This window comes from Lycium barbarum, chromosome 3 (genome assembly GCF_019175385.1).
Source record: "Lycium barbarum isolate Lr01 chromosome 3, ASM1917538v2, whole genome shotgun sequence".
Taxonomy (NCBI): domain Eukaryota; kingdom Viridiplantae; phylum Streptophyta; class Magnoliopsida; order Solanales; family Solanaceae; genus Lycium; species Lycium barbarum.
In genome coordinates, this window is record NC_083339.1 from 27,322,200 (window position 1) to 27,345,614 (window position 23,415).

Below are 23,415 nucleotides of genomic sequence, written 5' to 3' on the forward strand. Positions count from 1 at the left end.
CACTTTTTTTTCTCTATATGACTGTTATGAATTCACTCTCGTGTTCATGAAATAAGACATAAGTTGATCTTATATATAGTGGGCTTTAGGGCAAAGTTGGCTAGGTCCAAAAGGTGAACTTACATAAATAACTACCTTTTAGGAGCAATTAACCATCCATAACTACCTTTTCATATTTACAATTCGTAGTTGCATTAGGCATTTCGCTGCATTTGATGTATTTTAGTGTATTTGAATACACCGTTTAGTTGTATCCAACTTTATCTAATGTCACATATACTTGAATGTATTCGAGCTGCTGCGAAGTTGAACGTATTCACTGTATTTGAATGTATCTCCTATGTATTTGGCGCCAAATACATATGAGATACAAGACATATGAGCCAAATACATATGACGAGATACACTCAAATACACTCAGATACATGGAGAAGAAGATGTGATAAATATGCTAGTAAAATAATGTGGTCGGCTGGGTTCGAACCTGCGCAGGTAGGGGCAGAGCCCACACCCAATAACCACTCCATCCATGGCCGCTTGATATATCATGTAGCTACGAAATGTAATTATTACAAAGGGTTATTATTATCAATAATTACCTCTTAGAAGAAGCTACACCAAGTAATTTTTCCTTTTATTTATCCACAAAGGAAGAGAAAAAGCCCAAAAACCCAACAACATCTGCTCCATCTCCACAAAAACTAATCCACTATAAGCTACTAACAAATAGAATAACTATTAATAAGTCAAGTTTTTGGCTTGTTGGTGAAATGATTCTATAAAATCCCCTAGAGAGATGTTCTATTCTTTTCGTACAATCATTTAGTTTCTTTTTAAAACTTTTTAGCTAACTTTTGAAAATTTGGGTATTATATTAAGGACTTATTCAACAAATTTTATTTTAATTTGAAGAAGTTTTCTAGATATACACCCCAACCAAAACATTTGCCTCACTCTCAGGCGTACACCCCGAATTGCTAGGCGCATGCCTTTTGAGACTTTCGCCTGCAACCATCGCCTCAAGATATTTTTGGTGTGCCTCCTCCCTGGGCTCGCCCCGAAAAGACCTTTTAAAACACTAGTGTAAATTATGTTAGACACAAAATAATTTTTTTCATAATTCAACTTAGGCATAATATATACCTAAAGATCCTAAACTTGACACGAATTATTAGTTGCACACTTAAACTATCAGTAATCTTAATGATTCCTATAAACTTGACTGTTTGATAGTCTTTATCCCCCGAAGTAGGTTATTTTTCAACTGTTAATTGCCACATCGTCACATATAATAGTTTATATATTCCATTTGTGTGTTTCTACTTGCTTCAGCTTAATATATAATGCAAATTTTACCCCAACTTGCTGACTACTTGTTACAACTATTTATTTCAACTGTGTATTTCTTCTTTTTCTAGGTCAATTTGTAAAAAAACTAATTAGCTAGAACTCCATCATTTTAATCAAACAAAACTAGTTTTATAAAAAATTATGAAGTATCAATTGTGTATGTCTATTTATTTCAACTATGTAGTTTTAATCAATTAAAAAAGTTTAACCAAAATGATAGAGTCGCAACTATGTACTTCTTTTTTAGATGCAATGATTATTTATTTCAATTGTTGTTTTTTTCTTTTTTCGGGTCAAATCTATAAAAAGAATATATATATATATATATATATATATATATATATATATAAACACGCACACACACTCTTGGTTAGAGCTCCTTTAATTTATTTTTGGTGAACTAAAAAGATTTAGCAGTAGAATAATTAAGTTCCAACTGTATAACTCTTATTATATCTCATTTATATGTAATGAATATCCATTTCGACAGTGTACTTTTTCTTTTCAGACAAAATCTATTAAAATCAAATTGGCTGAAATTCATTATGTTAGTGAAATTACCACAGTTACAATAAATTACAGTTGAAAAAATAAAATGAAAAATGAAGAACAAAGTAAATAAATATTCTTCAGGCTGAAATGCGGATATCTCGCTCTCTTTAAGGAGATTCAAGCCCACTGCAGTAAATCTTCACCGGTCCAGCAGTATAACTCTGACTTGTCCCCTCCAGGATACAATAACCCGTCAACGTCGTGTGACTCAAACAACACCGGACTAGTTAAAGAGTCCAAAGCTCTATCAAAAGAACACCTTCCTTCAACATAAAAATACTCTCTTTTATATTGACTAAGTTGGAAACTTAGATTATTTTCTTTCTCTCAACTCTCTCTTTCACTACTCCAATGTATATCTTCTACACACCACAAAGTTAAGGGTGACTCCTGTTTATAGGAGAAGAAAGTCAACCTTATAATCAATTGGATGATAAGTATGGTTTAGTGGTATATTAAATTGGTCATAATATGAAGAATATGAGTGAGTAAAAGGTTAGTGGTTACAAATGTTACAAAAGAAATAATTGTCATTATCTTGCTCTAATGGCCATTAACGTGAGAGGATTTACAAGGTAAAATAATGGCCACATTCAACCATTCTCAGTGTAAGAAATGAATCCACTTCAGCCACTTTTATGGTCACCAACGTGTAGGAGTAATAATGAATTTTAACAATAATATTTTGCAATATTAAAATGTTCTTTAACCCAACAATACCCCGCTCATTTTAATATTGAAATAAAAGAGTTATCGCCAATTTAGTTGAAGGAAGACTATTATGCATAATGAAGGTGTGCTCTGCATTGAACCCCCACTTAGTAAGACAGCGATCTCTACTCCAGAGTCAGTAGTGTGCTCCGCATTGAACTATGACTGCTTAAAGGAAATAAAGTATCACTGCTTACATAATAATCAAGGTTTTGACATAAGCTTTAATAGCCAACACATTACAACCTTGTGCTATTCTGGTTTTCATGAGTGCTTTTGAGAACGAGCCCAATACTCATAGGAAGCGGCCTACCTCCACACTGACATAGGTGAAATCTGTCAAGGGTGCTTCTGTAACTTTAACACCCCACTCATACGAGCTATATAATTTCATTAAGAGTTTATGAACTCAACCTCCACAAATCGTTACAGAATAAATGCACTCACATCATAGGGAGGGAATAAAAATATAATAGTGCATTTCACAACAAGTCATCATACGATTCGTTTTTTCCCATTGAACCTGGTTATAGGATCTCTAGTTCTCAGGTTGGGTTTCCTCATACATGACTTAGAAATTTTCGAGCTTTAATCCCATCCCCCTTGATGTGCTTTAGACCCTCTCTTGCAAAGGCCTTTGTCTATAAATCTGCAAGATTATCACAAGATTTAACACAATCAATATTTATGGTATACCAATTTTCACAAATAATCTCACAGTATTATATGTTCTCCACATGGGTCTGAATTTACCGTTGTGATAACGGTGTTGAACTCTACCAATAATATTAGTGTTGTCACAATAAATCAAAATTAGAAGAAATTTATTTTCAAAATAAGATAATAGAATTCTCAAGCTAAAACAATTAGCTTAGCCTCCATGGTAGAGTTGTGAATAATATATTTTTTTTAAAATCTCCAACAAATTGCACCAAGTATTTATGCACCAAAAAATCCTCTGAGTACAGCAGGACCTTTTTTATAAAACCAGCCACAAAATTTCTTATCAAGTAAATATACCTGATTTGCTTGTACCTGCTAAGTACTTTTTCTACATACACAAATTAAAATTAGTCAAGTGCAGTCAGTCACATATCTCATATATAAGTTAGCATACTCCTTTTGCATTTTCTCACAATTTTTCACATTGAATTGGAATAAATAATCACTTAATCAAAAGGAATTGCAACATATGTACGCTCCATAAAATTGTACTTCACAATTTTCTCAACATAATGTGATGGGTTAAGAAAAGTGTTATCACATGTTTTTTTTTTTTTTTTTTTTTTTTTTTTTTTTTTTTATGTTTTTCATTCCAACAATGAAATTTGCCTCACTCAAATTTCTCACATCAAAATGACTGCTACACATATTTTTAGTTTAATTTAACAACACCAATGTTAGAGACAAAGATTGACAAATGATCAACCATTGAGGCAAAAATGACATGTGAAGTTTTCAAGATTAATATATGCATTCTCAAAGATGCATGAATCACTTTTTCATGATAAATATTTTTCTCACTTCTTTAGCCCCCACTATTTTGAGAATTTAAACAACAATTTATACTCTTGAAAAGTAATATCACTTTATTTATAAAGATATAAGGTAAAAAGTTTTTAACCTTTCTTCTGCTTAAGTTGAGCAAGTAGAAAAAAAATACTTTACCCTTTCATCTCTTAAAGAGATCTAGTGACGCCGAAGTGGAATGATTTTGACATCTCCTATCTTGATATCCATAATTTTTCAAACTGTAAGAAAGATGAATCTCCTTAAAATTGAGTGGGGGATTGATGGAGATAATGAGCATTTTAATATCATATTAAAGTTCCATATTCATTCATCAATCAATGACCATAAAGATGTAACCATTTTCACACGTTTTGGTGCCATAACATGGCAATTACTTTTGTCCTTCCACTATCTCATTACTCATATGAGTTATGGATGAATGTGGTCTTATTTTTCTTTGTAATCTCTTACTATAATATTAAAACTCCTTACAATTGTTGGTGAAATTACCACAGATTACAATAAATCACAGTTGAAAAAATAAAATGAAAAATGAAGAACAAAGTAAATAAATATTCTTCAGGCTGAGACGCGGATATCTCGCTCTATTTAAGGAGATTCAAGCCCATTGCGGTATAATCTTCACCGGTCCAGCAGTATAACTTTAACTTGTCCCCTCCAGGATACAACAGCCCGTCAACGTCGTGTGACTCAAACAACTCCGGACTAGTTGTCACGACCCAACCCCGTAGGCCGTGACTAGTGCCCGATCTGGGCACCCGAACCCATCTATCAAATATTATCTCAAATTCTATTAACTCATTCTAGTATATGGCGGAAGCCGACAAGGCTTTATTGCAAATTTAGGTAATTTCCAGAAAAATTTCGGCAGAGTTTCCTTTGTTTTACGGACTATCCAATATACCCTGCACGCAGAAAATACCAACAAAAGCCACACAGGGCTTACCAAGCAATATATAAACATATGCGGACCGGCCGCCTCGGCGTATAGGATCGCCCAAACAACATATGCGGACCGGCCGCCTCGGCGTATGGGATCGCCCAAACGACATGTACATACATCCATACAGAAAGACCCTAACCCACAAACATGTCCATAGACCTCTAAACAGACCGACAGAATCATATGATAGGACAGGGCCCCGCCGTACCCATGAACGAATATATACAAATGCACTAATAAAAATATATATACCAAAAGTATAAGCTCCGGAAAGAGAGGAGCACTCCGAATAGCAGAAAGGGTGTCCTAAACAGGTGGATCACCAGGCTGTGCGTCCGTACCTGCGGGCATGAAACGCAGCCCCCGGAGAAGGGGGTCAGTACGAAATATGTACTGAGTATGCAAAGCAGAAGGTACAGAAATAAATCTGAACAATAATCGAATCAGATATATAGAAAATAATACATATAAAAAAATATCAAAATGTTTATTTCCAAAGTATAAATTATGTATAGGGCACAGGAAAATGTGGTCGCCCGCCTGTCGATGGCGCCACAACACAGCATAACACCAGAAAGTTTCAAATCTCCGAATCCCCGTCACACATCACAACACAGCATAATGCCAAACACAGCATAACGCCAAACATAAGTGGAACTCGGCCCTCGAGCAAGGAGCACGGTGAACCATAATCACAGCATAACACCGGAATGTATCACAAAGCGCACGACAACAGAACCGGCCCGAGAACCGGCGAACGATATCATAGTAGGCACGAGCGGAGTAGTGAGGAATCATATGCATAAAATCATTATTATAAATCCGAAGGATAAGTAAAATAGTCATATTCGAAATCGGAATAATAATTATCACTTTTTGATTCAAAGTTGTCGAATTTACATAAAGGGCGTCGCGGGACCCACAGACGAGTATAGACCCGAACTGAGCCCGCCTATGAAAAACATACCCATTATACATCAAGCAAACTCCTATAAAAATTATTGGAGCGATCCGAGCCTCTATGCGAAAAATATGGCTTTCAGAGATTACAAAATTCCTTAAAGTGAACATTTTCTATGCGGATTTCGGAAAGCGATTACTTCAAATACATCATGGTTCATATTTCATAAAAACATACATAAGAGTGCCAAAGAATATATATATGGATCATAACATGCTCGGATCTCGAATTTGGAATTCCCTTAAAGCTCTAATCTAGCCTATGTGAAACTAAGGCATGCCAAAAGAAGGAAGGTTGCTTTACATACCTCAAACGCTCTCCAATATGATCCAACTCAAGCTAAGTCCAAACTATGATTCGGGCTGCCCACGATCTAAAAATAAGCCATAAAATGCCAAACATTAGCTAAAGACTCTTTGGGCATTAAATTCCAATTTCGCCCTTAATGCTACAGAAATTTGGGCAGCATTTCCCCTGTAAATAGGCTACCCCGAGAATTTAACTCGGCCGTATCAATCAACAACAACAACAACAACCAACCTAACAACATCAATAATAAATTCGGAAGACAAAATAACATTAATAGCTCTCTTTTTCATCATTCGACAACTTTCCAAATATTCAATTCAACGGCTCACATTCAAGCCACCACATCGCTCACACATTTAATTATCCACCCGAGTCTTTACCACAATATTCTAGGACATTCTAAACAATCCACATAATATTTCCAACGACCCGAAATTTTTTCCACTGTTTGGCCGAAAACAGTCCCCTTTTTCCATTCCTCATTTTCAAGTCATGTTTTGTACCACAATCCACAATATAACGATATGATTTTCATAAAATATACAATTTACGTCAAACACACAACTAGCCTCAAAACAGCCCACAATTTCTCAACATCAATCTTGAGCCACTTAAACACTTATTTCCAACTAGAATTCGTTTCGACGATAACTAAAATACTAAGCGATAGTATTACGATCTTCGACACATTATAAAACTCACATTCGCCCGCGCCACACACATACACATGTTAATGATTCTTATATATAAAAAATTTATTCAATGCACAAAGTTCTCCAAATCAGTCTGCAACGCTTACTATGTCAATTTGGGACATTAAATTCTCATTTCTAACCTACAAGTCATCACCATAACCATTACGACGCTAAGCGAGATTTATTCCTTCTTTGCTACAATTTGAAGGCTATAAACACGGCTACACTACACATATACATGTATCGATGATTTTTCTTCTTTTCCCCACTCGATACCAATCTAACATAATATAGAATTAATTCATCAATTCCATTTGTCACACCCATATACACGGCTAGAACACCCATCACACAACCCACTTCCAATCATACTATATTTCATGATTTCCATCCCTATTAACATACCATAACATGAATAAATGTTCACAACACAAAAACAAGAGCAAAACATACCTTTCTTCTTCAATCCACCAAATAGTTAGGGTTTGCAAATGGGTACAACTAATGGTTGGATGACCCGAACAACTCTTCCACGCTACTTAGGGACCTCAATATAGTGGGTTAACACCAAGGAAATAATTTTTGGGAAGCTAGAATTTGATTTGGTTTTCCTAAGGTTGGGCCGAAAACAGTGGGGGTTGGGAACTCTCTATTTTCTTGTTTTGTGCTAAGTGATGAAGTGAATAAATGAGGAATGAAGACTTGGTCTTCATCTTTTAAGTGGTTCACAAAATATCCACATTGCCTTGGGTCCACACAATGTGTTGGACCAATTAAAATTGGTCACACAATGTGTGGGACCCCTTTTTAATTCACACGCCCCCCATGGCATTTTTGGCACCACATTTTAAATTCCAATTTTATGAATTGTGATCCCAATTTTCCCTAAGTGTTCAATGACAACAATTTCATATATAACTTATATCTCAAAATAAAATCAAGGTCAAGAATCCCGACTTTGTATCTCGAAATAATTTTTTTTTGTCCTTAACTTATCATAATAAATCCAGATTATTCCACTGTACAAAAATACCGGTTCTAACATCCTCCCCCCCTTAAGAACATTCGTCCGCGAATGTTAGATTTATCTTATGGGTCATACCAACAATTTGGGGGAGTTTCCTTCTCAACTATCACAACAATACATTTATTGGTCAATCATCAAAGTCAAGTAGAGAATTGGATTACCTGTAGGTTCCGAATAAATGAGGATACTTCTTCTTCATATGCTCCTCAGCTTCCCAGGTCATTTCCTCTCGGTTATTGTTCCGCCACAGCACTTTAACAGAAGCCATATCTTTGTTTCGCAACCTTTTTACCTGGCGATCCAATATGGCTATAGGCTGCTCCTCATAAGATAGCTCCTCTGTGACCTGAATGTCATCTACAGGAAAGACTCTGGAAGGGTCACCAAATCACTTACGAAGCATAGAAACATGAAATACCGGGTGTACCGCTCCCAAGTCAGCTGGCAAATCCAATTCGTAGGCCACCTTGCCTATTTTGCGAATAATCAGATACGGCCCAATAAATCTCGGACTGAGCTTTCCTTTCTTGCCAAATCGCATAACACCTTTCATCGGTGACACTTTCAGGAACACCCAATCGCCAATCTGAAACTCTAACGGTCGACGTCGCTTATCGGCATAAGATTTCTGTCGGCTCTGGGCTGCCAACAATCTTTCTCGAATAAGTTTCACCTTATCCACGGCCTGCTGGACCACATCTGGGACAATCAACTCAGTCCCCAACATCAAACCAACCGATCGGTGATCTACATTTCCTGCCGTACAAGGCCTCATATGGTGCCATCTGAATACTGGAGTGGTAGCTGTTATTATAAGCGAATTTAACAAGCGGCAAATGGTCATCCCAGCTACCTCTGAAATCAATAACACAGGCACGCAACATATCTTCCAATGTCTGAATAGTGCGCTCTGCTTGACCATCGGACTGGGGATGAAATGCTGTACTCAGATTCACTTGGGTCCCCAATCCCTCCTGGAATGATCTCCAAAATTTAGCTGTAAACTGGGCACTTTTATCAGAAATAACAGACACAGGAACTCCATGCAGTCTCACAATCTCCTTAATATATAGCCTGGCATAATCTTCAGCTGAGTATGTAGTCCGGACTGGAAGAAAGTGAGCTGATTTTGTCAGCCGATCAACGATAACCCAAATGGAGTCGTACCTCCGTGGAGTGCGAGGTAAACCTGTAATAAAGTCCATATTAATGACCTCCCACTTCCACGTCGGTATCTCCATCTCCTGCAATAGCCCACCGGGCTTCTGGTGCTCAATCTTAACCTGCTGGCAATTTGGACACTGAGCAACGAACTCTGCTATATCTCTTTTCATACCGTCCCACCAATATAGGCATCTGAGATCATGGTACATCTTCGTCGACCCTGGGTGAACAGAATATCGGGCGTAATGTGCCTCGCCCATAACCTGTCGCCGCAACCCTGCAACGTCAGGTACACACAATCTGCCTCTGTGAAATAACACTCCATCAGGTGAAATCTCAAACGGAGTCTTCTCCTGTGCCAGAGCTGCATCTCTGTACTGTGCCAGAATAGGATCCTCATACTGATGCCGCTTAATATCTTCTGTAATAGAGGACTCAGCAATACCTCGAACAGAAACCCCAACATCTCCCGAATCAGCCAAGTGAACTCCAAGACTAGCCAACTGATGAATATCGCGGACCATTTCTTTACTCTCTGATGGCACGTCTGCTAGGCTGCCCATAGACTTGCGGCTGAGTGCATCCGCCACAACATTAGCTTTCTCAGGATGGTAGAGAATGTCAACATCATAATCTCTCAGCAACTCTAACCACCTCCGCTGCCGCAAGTTCAGCTCTTTTTGCCTAAAGATGTACTGAAGGCTCTTATGATCTGTATAAATGTCAACGTGAACCCCATATAAATAATGTCTCCACATCTTCAAAGAACAGCTCCAAATCGTGAGTAGGATAATTCTTTTCATGTTTTCTGAGCTGCCGGGAAGCATAAGCTATCACCCTGCCGTGCTGCATCAACACACATCCCAAACCAATACCAGAGGCATCACAATAAATCACATACCCATCTGGACCCTCTGGAAGAGTCAGGACTGGAGTCGTAGTCAACTTCTCTTTTAGCAACTGGAAGCTACGCTCGCAAGCATCTGACCACTGAAACTTAGCTCCCTTCTGAGTCAGCCTTGTCAAAGGCGCTGAAATGGAAGCAAACTTCTCCACGAATCTCCGATAATAACCAGCCAATCCCAGAAAGCTACGTACCTCTGTCGTCGTCGTAGGTCTAGGCCAATTCTTTACGGTCTCGATCTTCTGGGTATCCACCCGGACGCCATCAGTCCCAATAATATGTCCCAGAAATTCCACTGAAGATAACCAGAATTCACACTTAGAAAATTTAGCATATAATTCCTGGTGCCGAAGTGTGCCAAGTACCGTCCTCAAATGGTCCGCATGCTCTGCCTCTGACCGAGAATAAACCAGAATATCATCGATAAATACGATCACAAACATATCCAAGAACGGTCTGAATACCCGATTCATCAAGTCCATAAATACTGCTAGGGCATTTGTCAGCCCAAAAGACATAACTCTGAACTCATAGTGCCCATATCGGGTCCTGAATGCTGTCTTGGGAATATCAGCCTCTCGTACCCGTACCTGATGGTAACCCGATCGCAGGTCTATCTTCGAGAAGTACCTGGCACCCTGCAGCTGATCAAACAAATCATCAATCCTGGGGAGGGGATATTTATTCTTAATGGTTACCTTATTCAACTGCCGATAATCAATGCACATCCGCAGCGAGCCGTCTTTCTTTCTCACAAATAATACCGGAGCTCCCCAGGGTGATGCACTAGGCCGAATGAAACCCTTCTCCAATAAATCTCTCAGCTGCTCTTTCAATTCTTTCAATTCTGCAGGTGCCATTCTGTACGGAGGAATAGAGATAGGCTGAGTGTCTGGCAACAGATCAATAGCAAACTCTATCTCCCGTTCGGGAGGAAGACCTGGAAGCTCATCTGGGAATACATCTACAAATTCATTAACCACTGGGACTGACTGAAGAGTCGGTGCCTCTGCCTCTAAATCATGAACACGGACCAGATGATAAATATACCCCTTTCTGATCATTTTCTCAGCCTTGAGGTATGAAATAAACTTACCCCTCGGCGATACTGTATTACCTGCCCACTCTATAACTGGCTCCCCTGGGAATTAGAATCGGACTATCTTCTTTTGACAATCAACATTAGCATAGCAAGAAGCTAGCCAATCCATACCCATAATCACGTCAAACTCGATCATATCTAACTCCACTAAATCCGCCTTAGTGCAGCGGCCACAGATAATCACGGAACAATCTCTATAAATCTGACTGGCTATAACAGAGTCCCCTACTGGTGTAGCTACCTCAAAAGGCTCTATCGGTTCGGATTCTATCCCAATTGTATCAGCAACAAGTGGAGATATAAATGATAATGTAGAACCAGGATCAATCAATGCATACACATCACGAGAGAAAACCAGTTATATACCTGTGACGACATTAGGCGAAGCCTCCTGGTCCTGTCTGCTGGCTAAGGCATAAATGCGGTTCGAAGGACTGCTAGAACCTGAAGCACTGCCACGACCTCGACCGCGTCCCGCCGGTGCAGGCATACCTCGCCCCGCAGGGCGTGCAACTGATGGAGCAGATGATGAACCAGCGGCTGACCCCGTCGGCTGAGCCACACTACCAGAACCGCTCGCCAACGGACAATCTCGCATAAGATGGCCCTGACCACCGCATGAAAAACAGGCTCCAGTAAGTCGATAACACTCTCCCGGGTGCGATTTCCCGCAATGGGAACAACGGGGCCTGGGTGGTCTGGACTGGCTGGGACCTCTAGCTATCTGTGACCCTGATGCTCTGGAGCTCTGACCGGCCCCAGACTGTCCTGCACTGTCAAATCTCCTTCCGGCTGGCTGTGTACCCCGGCCTGACGGAGGAGGATGTCTGCCTGACTGCTGCTGCTGAGGTTGTCCGCCTCGAGAATCTCCAGAATAACCTGCGAATCTGGCCCTCTTGGGCGGCCTCCTGTCCCGATCTCTGCTAGAATAATCAGCTCTATGTCGGTCCTCCATACTCAGGGCATAAGCCTGTAGTCGGGCAATATCCATGTCTGCCTGCAATGCCACTGCCATACAGCCATCAATCAAATAGCGGTCTAACCTCATCACGTATCTGTGCATCCGATTGTCCATATCTGCTACTATGGCAGGTGCATACCGGGCCAAAGAATCAAACTCCATATTATACTCACGGACGCTCCGACCCCTCTGCTACAGATGCAAAAATCGGTCAACCCGCGCCCTCCGTAACTCTGGGGGCAAAAAGTGGTGAGTGAAAGCAGTCACGAACTCGTCCCAAGTAGCTGGGGTAGCACCCTCACCCCTGGATAGCTCCCAGGACTCAAACCAGTGAGCAGCAACATCCCGTAGTCTATGCGAAGCCAACTCAACAGACTCAGTCTCTGAAGCCCTGACCAAATCTAGTGAGCGCCGCATCCCCCGAATAAAGTCATGGGGGTCCTCGTCGGGCTTAGACCCGTAAAACTCTGGAGGGCCACATAATAGAAACTCTCGAACCCTCAGGCTGTCACGCCTATCGTCATCATCATCATCTCTCCGCCCGCGTCTGCGAGCCTGTCCCGCTACCAGAGTGGTCAATAACTGCACAGCCTCTCACAGTGTCCTGTCCTCCGCCCCTGGCTGAGGAGCTGGAGGCGCGGGAGCTGAAGCCCCTGGAGCTAATGGTGAAACTGCTCCAGGATCCTCTGACGATGAAGACGTAGCAGAGTCGGCTGGCCGGGACGTAATATCACGCATCATCTGAGCAAGGGTCCGAGTACCCTTCTGAGCCCGGCTGGTCTCTCCTACTATGCCCTTTTTCTTCTGGGCGGCCATCGCCTTTTTCGGAGGCATCACTGAAAGAAAAACAACAACAGATCAAAACAGAATCATCATAATAGCACAGTTCTATCGCACGATCTAAGATCAGAAGAAAATACAACATCCTAAATGTCCTGTAGCCTCCTGTTTATAGATGTGGTGCACAACACACCGATAAACAAGACTCTACTAGACACGATCTGTGGACACTCCGAGGACAAACCGCTCTGATACCACTTTTGTCACGACCCAACCCCGTAGGCCGTGACTAGTGCCCGATCTGGGCACCCGAACCCATCTATCAAATATTATCTCAAATTCTATTAACTCATTCTAGTATATGGCGGAAGCCGACAAGGCTTTATTTCAAATTTAGGTAATTTCCAGAAAAATTTCGGCAGAGTTTTCTTTGTTTTACGGACTATCCAATATACCCTGCACGCAGAAAATACCAACAAAAGCCACACAGGGCTAACCAAGCAATATATAAACATATGCGGACCGGCCGCCTCGGCGTATAGGATCGCCCAAACAACATATGCGGACCGGCCGCCTCGGCGTATGGGATCGCCCAAACGACATGTACATACATCCATACAGAAAGACCCTAACCCACAAACATGTCCACAGACCTCTAAACAGACCGACAGAATCATATGATAGGACAGGGCCCCGCCGTACCCATGAACGAATATATACAAATGCACTAATAAAAATATATATACCAAAAGTATAAGCTCCGGAAAGAGAGGAGCACTCCGAATAGCAGAAAGGGTGTCCTAAACAGGTGGATCACCAGGCTGTGCGTCCGTACCTGCGGGCATGAAACGCAGCCCCCGGAGAAGTGGGTCAGTACGAAATATGTACTGAGTATGCAAAGCAGAAGGTACAGAAATAAATCTGAACAATAATCGAATCAGATATATAGAAAATAATACATATAAAAAAAATATCAAAATGTGTATTTCCAAAGTATAAATTATGCATTGGGCACAGGAAAATGTGGTCGCCCGCCTGTCGATGGCGCCACAACACAGCATAACACCAGAAAGTTTCAAATCTCCGAATCCCCGTCACACATCACAACACAGCATAACGCCAAACACAGCATAACGCCAAACACAGCATAACGCCAAACATAAGTGGAACCCGGCCCTCGAGCAAGGAGCACGGTGAACCATAATCACAGCATAACACCGGAATGTATCACAAAGCGCACGACAACAGAACCGGCCCGGGAACCGGCGAACGATATCATAGTAGGCACGAGCGGAGTAGTGAGGAATCATATGCATAAAATCATTATTATAAATCCGAAGGATAAGTAAAATAGTCATATTCGAAATCGGAATAATAATTATCACTTTTTGATTCAAAGTTGTCGAATTTACATAAAGCGCGTCGCGGGACCCACGGACGAGTATAGACCCGAACTGAGCCCGCCTATGAAAAACATACCCATTATACATCAAGCAAACTCCTATAAAAATTATTGGAGCGATCCGAGCCTCTATGCGAAAAATATGACATTCAGAGATTACAAAATTCCTTAAAGTGAACATTTTCTATGCGGATTTCGGAAAGCGATTACTTCAAATACATCATGGTTCATATTTCATAAAAACATACATAAGAGTGCCAAAGAATATATATATATGGATCATAACATGCTCGGATCTCGAATTTGGAATTCCCTTAAAGCTCTAATCTAGCCTATGTGAAACTAAGGCTTGCCAAAAGAAGGAAGGTTGCTTTACATACCTCAAACGCTCTCCAATATGATCCAACTCAAGCTAAGTCCAAAATATGATTCGGGCTGCCCATGATCTAAAAATAAGCCATAAAATGCCAAACATTAGCTAAAGACTCTTTGGGCATTAAATTCCAATTTCGCCCTTAATTCTACAGAAATTTGGGCAGCATTTCCCCTGTAAATAGGCTACCCCGAGAATTTAACTCGGCCGTATCAATCAACAACAACAACAACCAACCAACCTAACAACATCAATAATAAATTAGGAAGACAAAATAACATTAATAGCTCTCTTTTTCATCATTCGACAACTTTCCAAATATTCAATTCAACGGCTCACATTCAAGCCACCACATCGCTCACACATTTAATTATCCACCCGAGTCTTTACCACAATATTCTAGGACATTCTAAACAATCCACATAATATTTCCAACGACCCGAAATTTTTTCCACTATTTGGCCGAAAACAGTCCCCTTTTTCCATTCCTCATTTTCAAGTCATGTTTTGTACCACAATCCACAATATAACGATATGATTTTCATAAAATATACAATTTACGTCAAACGCACAACTAGCCTCAAAACAGCCCACAATTTCTCAACATCAATCTTGAGCCACTTAAACACTTATTTCCAACTAGAATTCGTTTCGACGATAACTAAAATACTAAGCGATAGTATTACGATCTTCGACACATTATAAAACTCACATTCGCCCGCGCCACACACATACACATGTTAATGATTCTTATATATAAAAATTTTATTCAATGCACAAAGTTCTCCAAATCAGTCCGCAACGCTTACTATGTCAATTTGGGACATTAAATTCTCATTTCTAACCTACAAGTCATCACCATAACCATTACGACGCTAAGCGAGATTTATTCCTTCTTTGCTACAATTTGAAGGCTATAAACACGGCTACACTACACATATACATGTATCGATGATTTTTATTCTTTTCCCCACTCGATACCAATCTAACATAATATAGAATTAATTCATCAATTCCATTTGTCACACCCATATACACGGCTAGAACACCCATCACACAACCCACTTCCAATCATACTATATTTCATGATTTCCATCCCTATTAACATACCATAACATGAATAAATGTTCACAACACAAAAACAAGAGCAAAACATACCTTTCTTCTTCAATCCACCAAATAGTTAGGGTTTGCAAATGGGTACAACTAATGGTTGGATGACCCGAACAACTCTTCCACGCTACTTAGGGACCTCAATATAGTGGGTTAACACCAAGGAAATAATTTTTGGGAAGCTAGAATTTGATTTGGTTTTCCTAAGGTTGGGCCGAAAACAGTGGGGGTTGGGAACTCTCTATTTTCTTGTTTTGTGCTAAGTGATGAAGTGAATAAATGAGGAATGAAGACTTGGTCTTCATCTTTTAAGTGGTTCACAAAATATCCACATTGCCTTGGGTCCACACAATGTGTTGGACCAATTAAAATTGGTCACACAATGTGTGGGACCCCTTTTTAATTCACACGGCCCCCATGGCATTTTTGGCACCACATTTTAAATTCCAATTTTATGAATTGTGGTCCCAATTTTCCCTAAGTGTTCAATGCCAACAATTTCATATATAACTTATATCTCAAAATAAAATCAAGGTCAAGAATCCCGACTTTGTATCTCGAAATAATTTTTTTTTGTCCTTAACTTATCATAATAAATCCAGATTATTCCACTGTACAAAAATACCGGTTCTAACACTAGTTAAAGAGTCCAAAGCTCCACCAAAAGAACACCTTCCTTCAACATAAAAAAAATACTCTCTTTTATAGTGACTAAGTTGGAAACTTAGATTATTTTCTTTCTCTCAACTCTCTCTTTCACTACTCCAATGTATGTCTTCTACACACCACAAAGCTAAGGGTGACTTCTGTTTACAGGAGAAGAACGTCATCCTTATAATGAATTGGATGATAAGTATGATTTAGTGGGATATTAAATTGGTAATAATATGAAGAATATGGGTGAGTAAAAGGTTAGTGGTTACAAATGTTACAAAAGAAATAATTGTCATTATCTTGCTCCAATGGCCATTAACGTGAGAGGAGTTACATGGAAAAATAATGGCCACATTCAACCATTCTCACCTTAAGAAGTGAATCCACTTCAGCCACTTTTATGGTCACCAACGTGTAGGAGTAATAAGGTATTTTAACAATAATATTTTGCATTAGTAAATGCTCTTTAACCCAACACATTATTTTAGCCAATAACAAATTTCATCTAAAAAGTGGAGCAATAGCCAAGTTTTTTGTAACAACCCGAAAAATAAAATCCAAGAAATTAATAAATTTAATAAAGTAAAAAGAAATATTTTTTATTTTAAAAAAAATCACGTTGCATGTGAGTGTATCTCACTATCTTAGCATGAAGACTATTAATAGTTTGGATATCCAACTAATATTCTGCCTTCAACTAGCCAGCTACATCGCACATTTATTTCTATTTATTTTGGGCAATTCTCTGTCTGCAATTTGTACCTCTCTCTGATTACCAGTTATGGGCGACCCACAAATCTTCTTAAAACTAAGCTGGATTATCTTTATGATTTACTTAGTGAAATCTAGCCCACCTGAAGATCCCATTAAATGTTCAACCAAAACAAACTTTAACTGCACCATTACAAACTCTTATGGTGCCTTCCCAGATCGGAGCATTTGCAAGGCAGCTCAAGCTGTTTTTCCAACCACAGAAGAAGAGATCATTTCTATAGTGGCAAATGCAACAAAAGAAAAGAGAAAAATGAAAGTGGCGACTCGGTTTTCACACAGCATACCCAAGTTGGTTTGTCCAGATGGTGAAGACGGATTACTTATAAGTACAAAATTCCTAAACAAGATCCTAAAAGTGGATCAAGAAAACATGACAATGACCGTTGAAAGTGGGGTAACGTTGAGACAGTTGATCAGTGAGGCGGCCAAGGCAGGATTAGTCCTGCCTTATACGCCTTACTGGTGGGGTTTAACCTGTCACACCCCTATCAGGAGTATGACGGGCTCCGACCCGTAGACCGAGAATCACCTGACTTATCCGTTACTTTGAACATTATAAACCACAACTCAAAGAACACCTGCACGCAGAAAAAGTCCAACATAGAAATATCCGATCATGCAGCACATATATTCATATGCGGACCGACAAGGTCGCCACAACATAACGTATATCATAAAGCCAGCAAGGCTAACAGTAAAGTATCAAGAGCTCAAAATAAAGCCGACAAGGCCACCAAAATATTATACAACAATATGAACCGGTGGGGCTATAAAACATCTAACTGTACACACACATCTACGAGCCTCTACATAGAATACGATGATCATAAGGACAATACCAAATAGTCCATAGCTCCAAAGTAAGTGGAGTGCTCCTGAGAATCCGCTAATAGAACACCTACGGGTCTGATCCATCTCCCTGCCTACCTGCGGGCATGAGCGCAGCGTCCACAAGAAGGGACGTCAGTACGAAAAATGTACTGAGTATGTAAGGCATGAATAACAACATAATATAGATATGGAAGGTAACATGGAATAAGAGAGATAACCTGTACATCTGGATGCCTCATAAGGCGGATGTCATGCATGCTCAGCTTTTAAAAAAAACTTTTTCTTACATACATTTATATAATATCATCATCATAACGTACCCGACCTTTTAAGGACTCGGTGTGCAACGTACCCGGCCCTTTCGGGACTCGGTGTGTAACGTACCCGGCCCTTTCGGGACTCGGTGTGTAACGTACCCGGCCCTTTCGGGACTCTGTGTGTAACGTACCCGGCCCTTTCGGGACTCTGTGTGTAACGTACCCGGCCCTTTCGGGACTCGGTGTGTAATACCAACTGATCAGTGGTTTCACAATAGGTGTCGTACCCGACAGACTATAGCGCGGCTCGGTGTAGTAATATATATATATATATATATATATATATAAAGCATGCTTGAGAGCCAAATAAAAGCTATAGCTACTTCGGAGTGACGTAAGGTCGGTGACCTCTGATTTTCATTATGGAATTATCTTCATCGCTATATCTCACCTTGAAGGAACAATTATTATAAGGTGAGATCAACAACAATGAATAAAATCGAGAAAATCATGAAATAATCTCATAATAGTATTAACATCATAAGCTTTGGAATTTCTAGAATTAAAATCATCACCATCATAATCATCATAGAAACATTCTCATCTTTAACATCGTCATTCATATTGTAAAAACATGTCCGTTGTTGTTGTCATAAAAGCTTATAGAATCATAAATCTTTGACTCGGAAAATAGGGAAATTTTAGAAAATATTTATGGATTATCAAGAAAGAAGTCATGCCCTTGAATCATAAACTCTATGAATCATGAATTTCTAGCTTTTGGGAATAAGAATATTCTTGGAGAACATTTATGAATTCACATAAAGGGATCATGGGACATTTTTATGGATTCACATAAAGGGATCATGGGACATTTGGAAAACACCTATTGGATTCATAAGAAAGGAATCATGCCTTTAGAAGAAAGGGACTAGCCTTAACATACCTGGAAGATAACTTCTCGACTTCCAACTTACTTCCTGTCTTGCAATTCACTTAAGATCATTCGTAGCCTCGTAATCTACATATACAACCATTCATACTATTGTTAGGCTCATCGTTATACGCTAGTCTTAAACCCTTAATTTAAATCCATTTAGAAGCTGCCGAAATTCGGGCAGCATCTCCCCTGTTTATATGCCTAGCCCGAAATCACAATCTAATAACCAACAACAACAACAACAATACCAACATCACAACAACATTATCAACACCAATAGGCTCCATAAAACATCTCACACGATGTTTTCCAAGTTTCTCAACTATCCAACTTATTATACGACTATGTAATAACTTTATCTCCGTAAATAAACAGAAATTAATATTAATAAGGAGAGATTCATACCTTATTCTTTCTAGAGCAGCAATATGTTCAATATTTACTTTGAATCCAAGCCAATTCCGCCGCAAGGCAATACTATAATCACAACCGCTCGTTACTCGGACCTCGATTAATACTCCGTCACTTGGAATTACTCAAAATCCTCACTTTTGTGATGTATATTTGCTCTCTTATGCTTGCCGATTTTTCTGGAATATTTGAGAGATTTTTATGACCAAAAAGAGGGGTTTTAACCCTTTTATAAGTGGGTAAAGTCGGTGCACTGTAGCAGTACTGTAGCACGCGTTTCTCCGTTGTCAGCCGAACTTGTAACGTCCATAAATCTCTACTCCGATGTCCTATCGACGAGCGGTTTGTTGCGTTGGAAACTAGACTGGACGAACTTCATTTTAGTGGAAACTAGACTGGACGAACTTCATTTTAGGCTTTTAAAACCTTAAAACTCCTCATATACCTAGAGATATACCCCTCCAAAGTTGACCCAAAATTTTGTCCTTAATTCTGCCAACTTGTTCCAAATTTTCGACAAACTTATTTTCGTTGATTTGCTTGGTCCTGGAATCTTCCACAACTCCCCCTGCATGATATTTATCATTTATTATACTTGATAATGGCCATGTTCTTGTGTTTCAAAATAGTCTTTCCCGATTACGACTTACGAGATCGTAATTCATCCTTTACTTTATTGTTACATATTTCCCATGGCTTGTACCTTCCAAAACATCATGGGACGTCTCCGATACTCCATTACTACGATGATGTACGTGGCATGCTCATACTCTGAAAGTGCGAGATGTAACATAACCATTGGTGGCCTAATTGGAACAGGTGAAGAAAAACATTTTATTTAAAATCTCATAAATCTTTGAATGTTCAATATGAAAATATGAAAGGAAAGTACTGCTGTAGAAGTAATAATAAGGAAAGTACTGCTGTAGAAGTAATAATAATAAAAAAAAAAAAACAGAAGAGAAAATAAGGACAGAACCTCAATGCCTATGAAAAATATTTTATTTAAAATTCTCATAAATCATTGAATGTTCTTTACGATTCTCCACGCTTCTTTATAATAGTGCGTAACTTTGATTTCCTATAACTTTGAGTTATTTTTTTCCAACAACAGGTGCTCATGGAAGTTCTCTTTGGGGTTTGGGAAGCTCAGTACATGATTATATTGTGCAACTTCGAATTGTCACACCAGATGAAGCGGCAAACAATTACGCTAAACTCCGTACATTGAAAAATGGTAATCCTGAGTTGGATGCAGCTAGAGTGTCCCTAGGTGTTCTTGGAGTTATTTCACAGGTAGATACTTTTTATAACAGCATGTCTAGTTGATCGGCATGTTCTACCCACCTCTCAATTGTACCACAATGAAAAGAGGGAAAGTTTTCAGGGTGAAAATTTTCAAACCAGAGCCTATTAAAGAAAAAGAATAGTTCGTTTAAGTTGTATGATTGCTTATTTATACAGTTATTATTACCACGTAAAAGTCTTTCCGAAATTCTTTTAGAAATATTCTTGAGTTAATTAACCTAAGTAGGCATTGAGGTTCTGTCCTTATTTTTCTCTTCTATTTATTTTTATTTTTATTATTATGACTTCTACAGCAGTAATTTCCTTTCATATTGATAACGTAACATAACAACAACCGGATTACCTCCCTATATACCCTCCCTCTGGCGCTAGCAGGGGTGGACTTAGCGTTTTGGCTCCGGGTTCAACATAATCTATAATTTTGGATATAAAGTATAGATATATATTTAAAAATCTACTAAAATTTTAATAAATATTGGATCTGAGCCCATAGATATAATAAGGTTAATGCGAAAAAACTTAAAAGTCCTATCAAATTAAAGTCTTTAATCTGTCCCAGGCTAAGAATGACAAATCTTTATGTGTGAATATTAGGTGACACTGAAACTGCAACCAGTGTTCAAACGTTCAATAACCCGTTCAAAAAGGAATGACTCAGATTTGGGGGATGATGCAGCTAAGTTTGGGAGACAACATGAATTTGCAGATTTTACATGGTATCCTAGTCAGCGCAAGGTTGTTTATAGGATTGATGATCGAGTTCCTGCCAACACTCGTGGCAATGGCCTCGATGACTTCATTGGGATTTCGCTCTACATCTTCGCTCGTCCTCGCCATTATAAGAACCTTAGGTAATTATTAGTCTCTCCGTCTCACTTTTCGGATTCGAGATGAAACGATCTTTTTTTTAACCGTTATTTTTTCAAATGTATTTTAAATCTTTTGAAATAATGTCACTTATCCTTTTTTTTTTTTTTTAACATAATTTCCAAATATGTAAATTTTATTTCATAATTAAACATAAGGATTTTATATCTAAATTCACAATAAAAAGTAAAATGTTTGACTTTCGAAATTCGATCTGCGCTACATAAACTGGGATCGGGAGTAACTAATACGTTTTCCTTGAATTTCATATCTTATTTGAATTTTATCATAATTGTATTTTACTCAAAAAAGTTTTCTTGGTGGAAAAAAAGTCTTTCATATTTATTATTTTCTTAGAGAAGTTTTGCACTTCTATAAATTGAGCATCCTTCCTTCCCAAACAACACTATATCATCTAAAATACAGTCTTTCGGTAAAAAGAGTCTTGTTTAAGAGGAGGTTATTATTTCGAGAGTTTTATACCTTCTTTTGTACTCCCTTTGTCCCAATTTATAGGAGGGTTTTACTTTTGGAGGTGTCAAACAATTTTTTTTTTTTTTTTTAACTACAATTTTCTTAACTTCTTTTAATATATTCTACATTACTTATTCCGTTCACTTCTAATACTTTTCAAGTAGTTTGTAAATATGTAAAATGTATTTTAAATACTCAAAGAATCTATGGTCGAAATTGCGGTCAAAGATTAGGTGTTTTGATCCTCATTATCGGAACCCGACCCCCTCATATAAATCAGTTCAGATAGAGTATTAGTTTTCTCATATGAAGTTCAATTGACCAAATCATATGCATATTTTAGTATACTTTTCTTTATTTCTGATTTATCCTCATTTAAAGTATATTTTGTTAGTCCACATTACTGTTATGTCGATCCTAACAGTAACTGGTTTGCATGTTAACATTTTGGCTCAAGTGCCAAAGTACCTACTTCCACATTGAAGATTGGTGCTTATGGGTTGACAAACAATGGTTAGTTAATTCTTTCATCACTAGACTGTACCATTATTGAAAACATAGAGAAGAGTCAGGAAGTAATTAATGACAACAAATTAAAGGCTCTTTTGGTTGATTAGAAACCATATGGTTTGGTAACAATGTTGTTTTTCAAATCCTTTCATAGTAATTATAATTGGTTAGTATTATAATATTGTTTTTCAAAATCTATGGGATGAGTGATGTTGGGCTTTCTTCCCTTTAGAAGATCATAGGAGTCTTCTCCAGCGATGGTCTTATCATGCACCTATTGATGTAGAATGGAGTGTTAACAACTTCATGCCAAAAATATTTAGGAAAATTACTGGCAATTAGCATAGTTCTTACCATATCATTCAAGGTCCGGTTCTTCCTCTCAACAACACCATTTTGCCGAGGAGTTTTAGGTGCTGAAAAGTTATGATCTATTTCATGAGTCACAATATTCAAGGAAGCTAGCATTATCAAATGTAGTCCCTATGATCAAATCTAATACTAGCCAC

General features: G+C 38.7%; 1 protein-coding gene and 1 long non-coding RNA gene across 2 annotated transcripts in view; one reads left to right on the forward strand and one right to left on the reverse strand.

Annotated features, from left to right (window-relative positions):
- Positions 1–5,284: 5,284 nt before the first annotated feature.
- LOC132633823 (uncharacterized) lies at positions 5,285–7,864 on the reverse strand. The gene is made up of 3 exons (XR_009579849.1): positions 7,508–7,864; positions 6,358–6,423; positions 5,285–5,430 (listed from the first exon to the last, which is right to left on the reverse strand). It is a non-coding gene; the product is annotated as an uncharacterized LOC132633823 (long non-coding RNA).
- A 9,451-nt stretch (positions 7,865–17,315) lies between these two features.
- Positions 17,316–23,415, forward strand: part of LOC132630585 (probable L-gulonolactone oxidase 6) — a 45,619-nt gene continuing 39,519 nt past the window's right edge. The window contains exons 1-4 of the mRNA XM_060346155.1: positions 17,316–17,724; positions 20,862–21,043; positions 21,650–21,906; positions 22,842–22,909. Coding sequence (XP_060202138.1) covers positions 17,316–17,724; positions 20,862–21,043; positions 21,650–21,906; positions 22,842–22,909 — 916 coding nt within the window. The remainder of the gene's footprint in view (positions 17,725–20,861; positions 21,044–21,649; positions 21,907–22,841; positions 22,910–23,415) is intronic.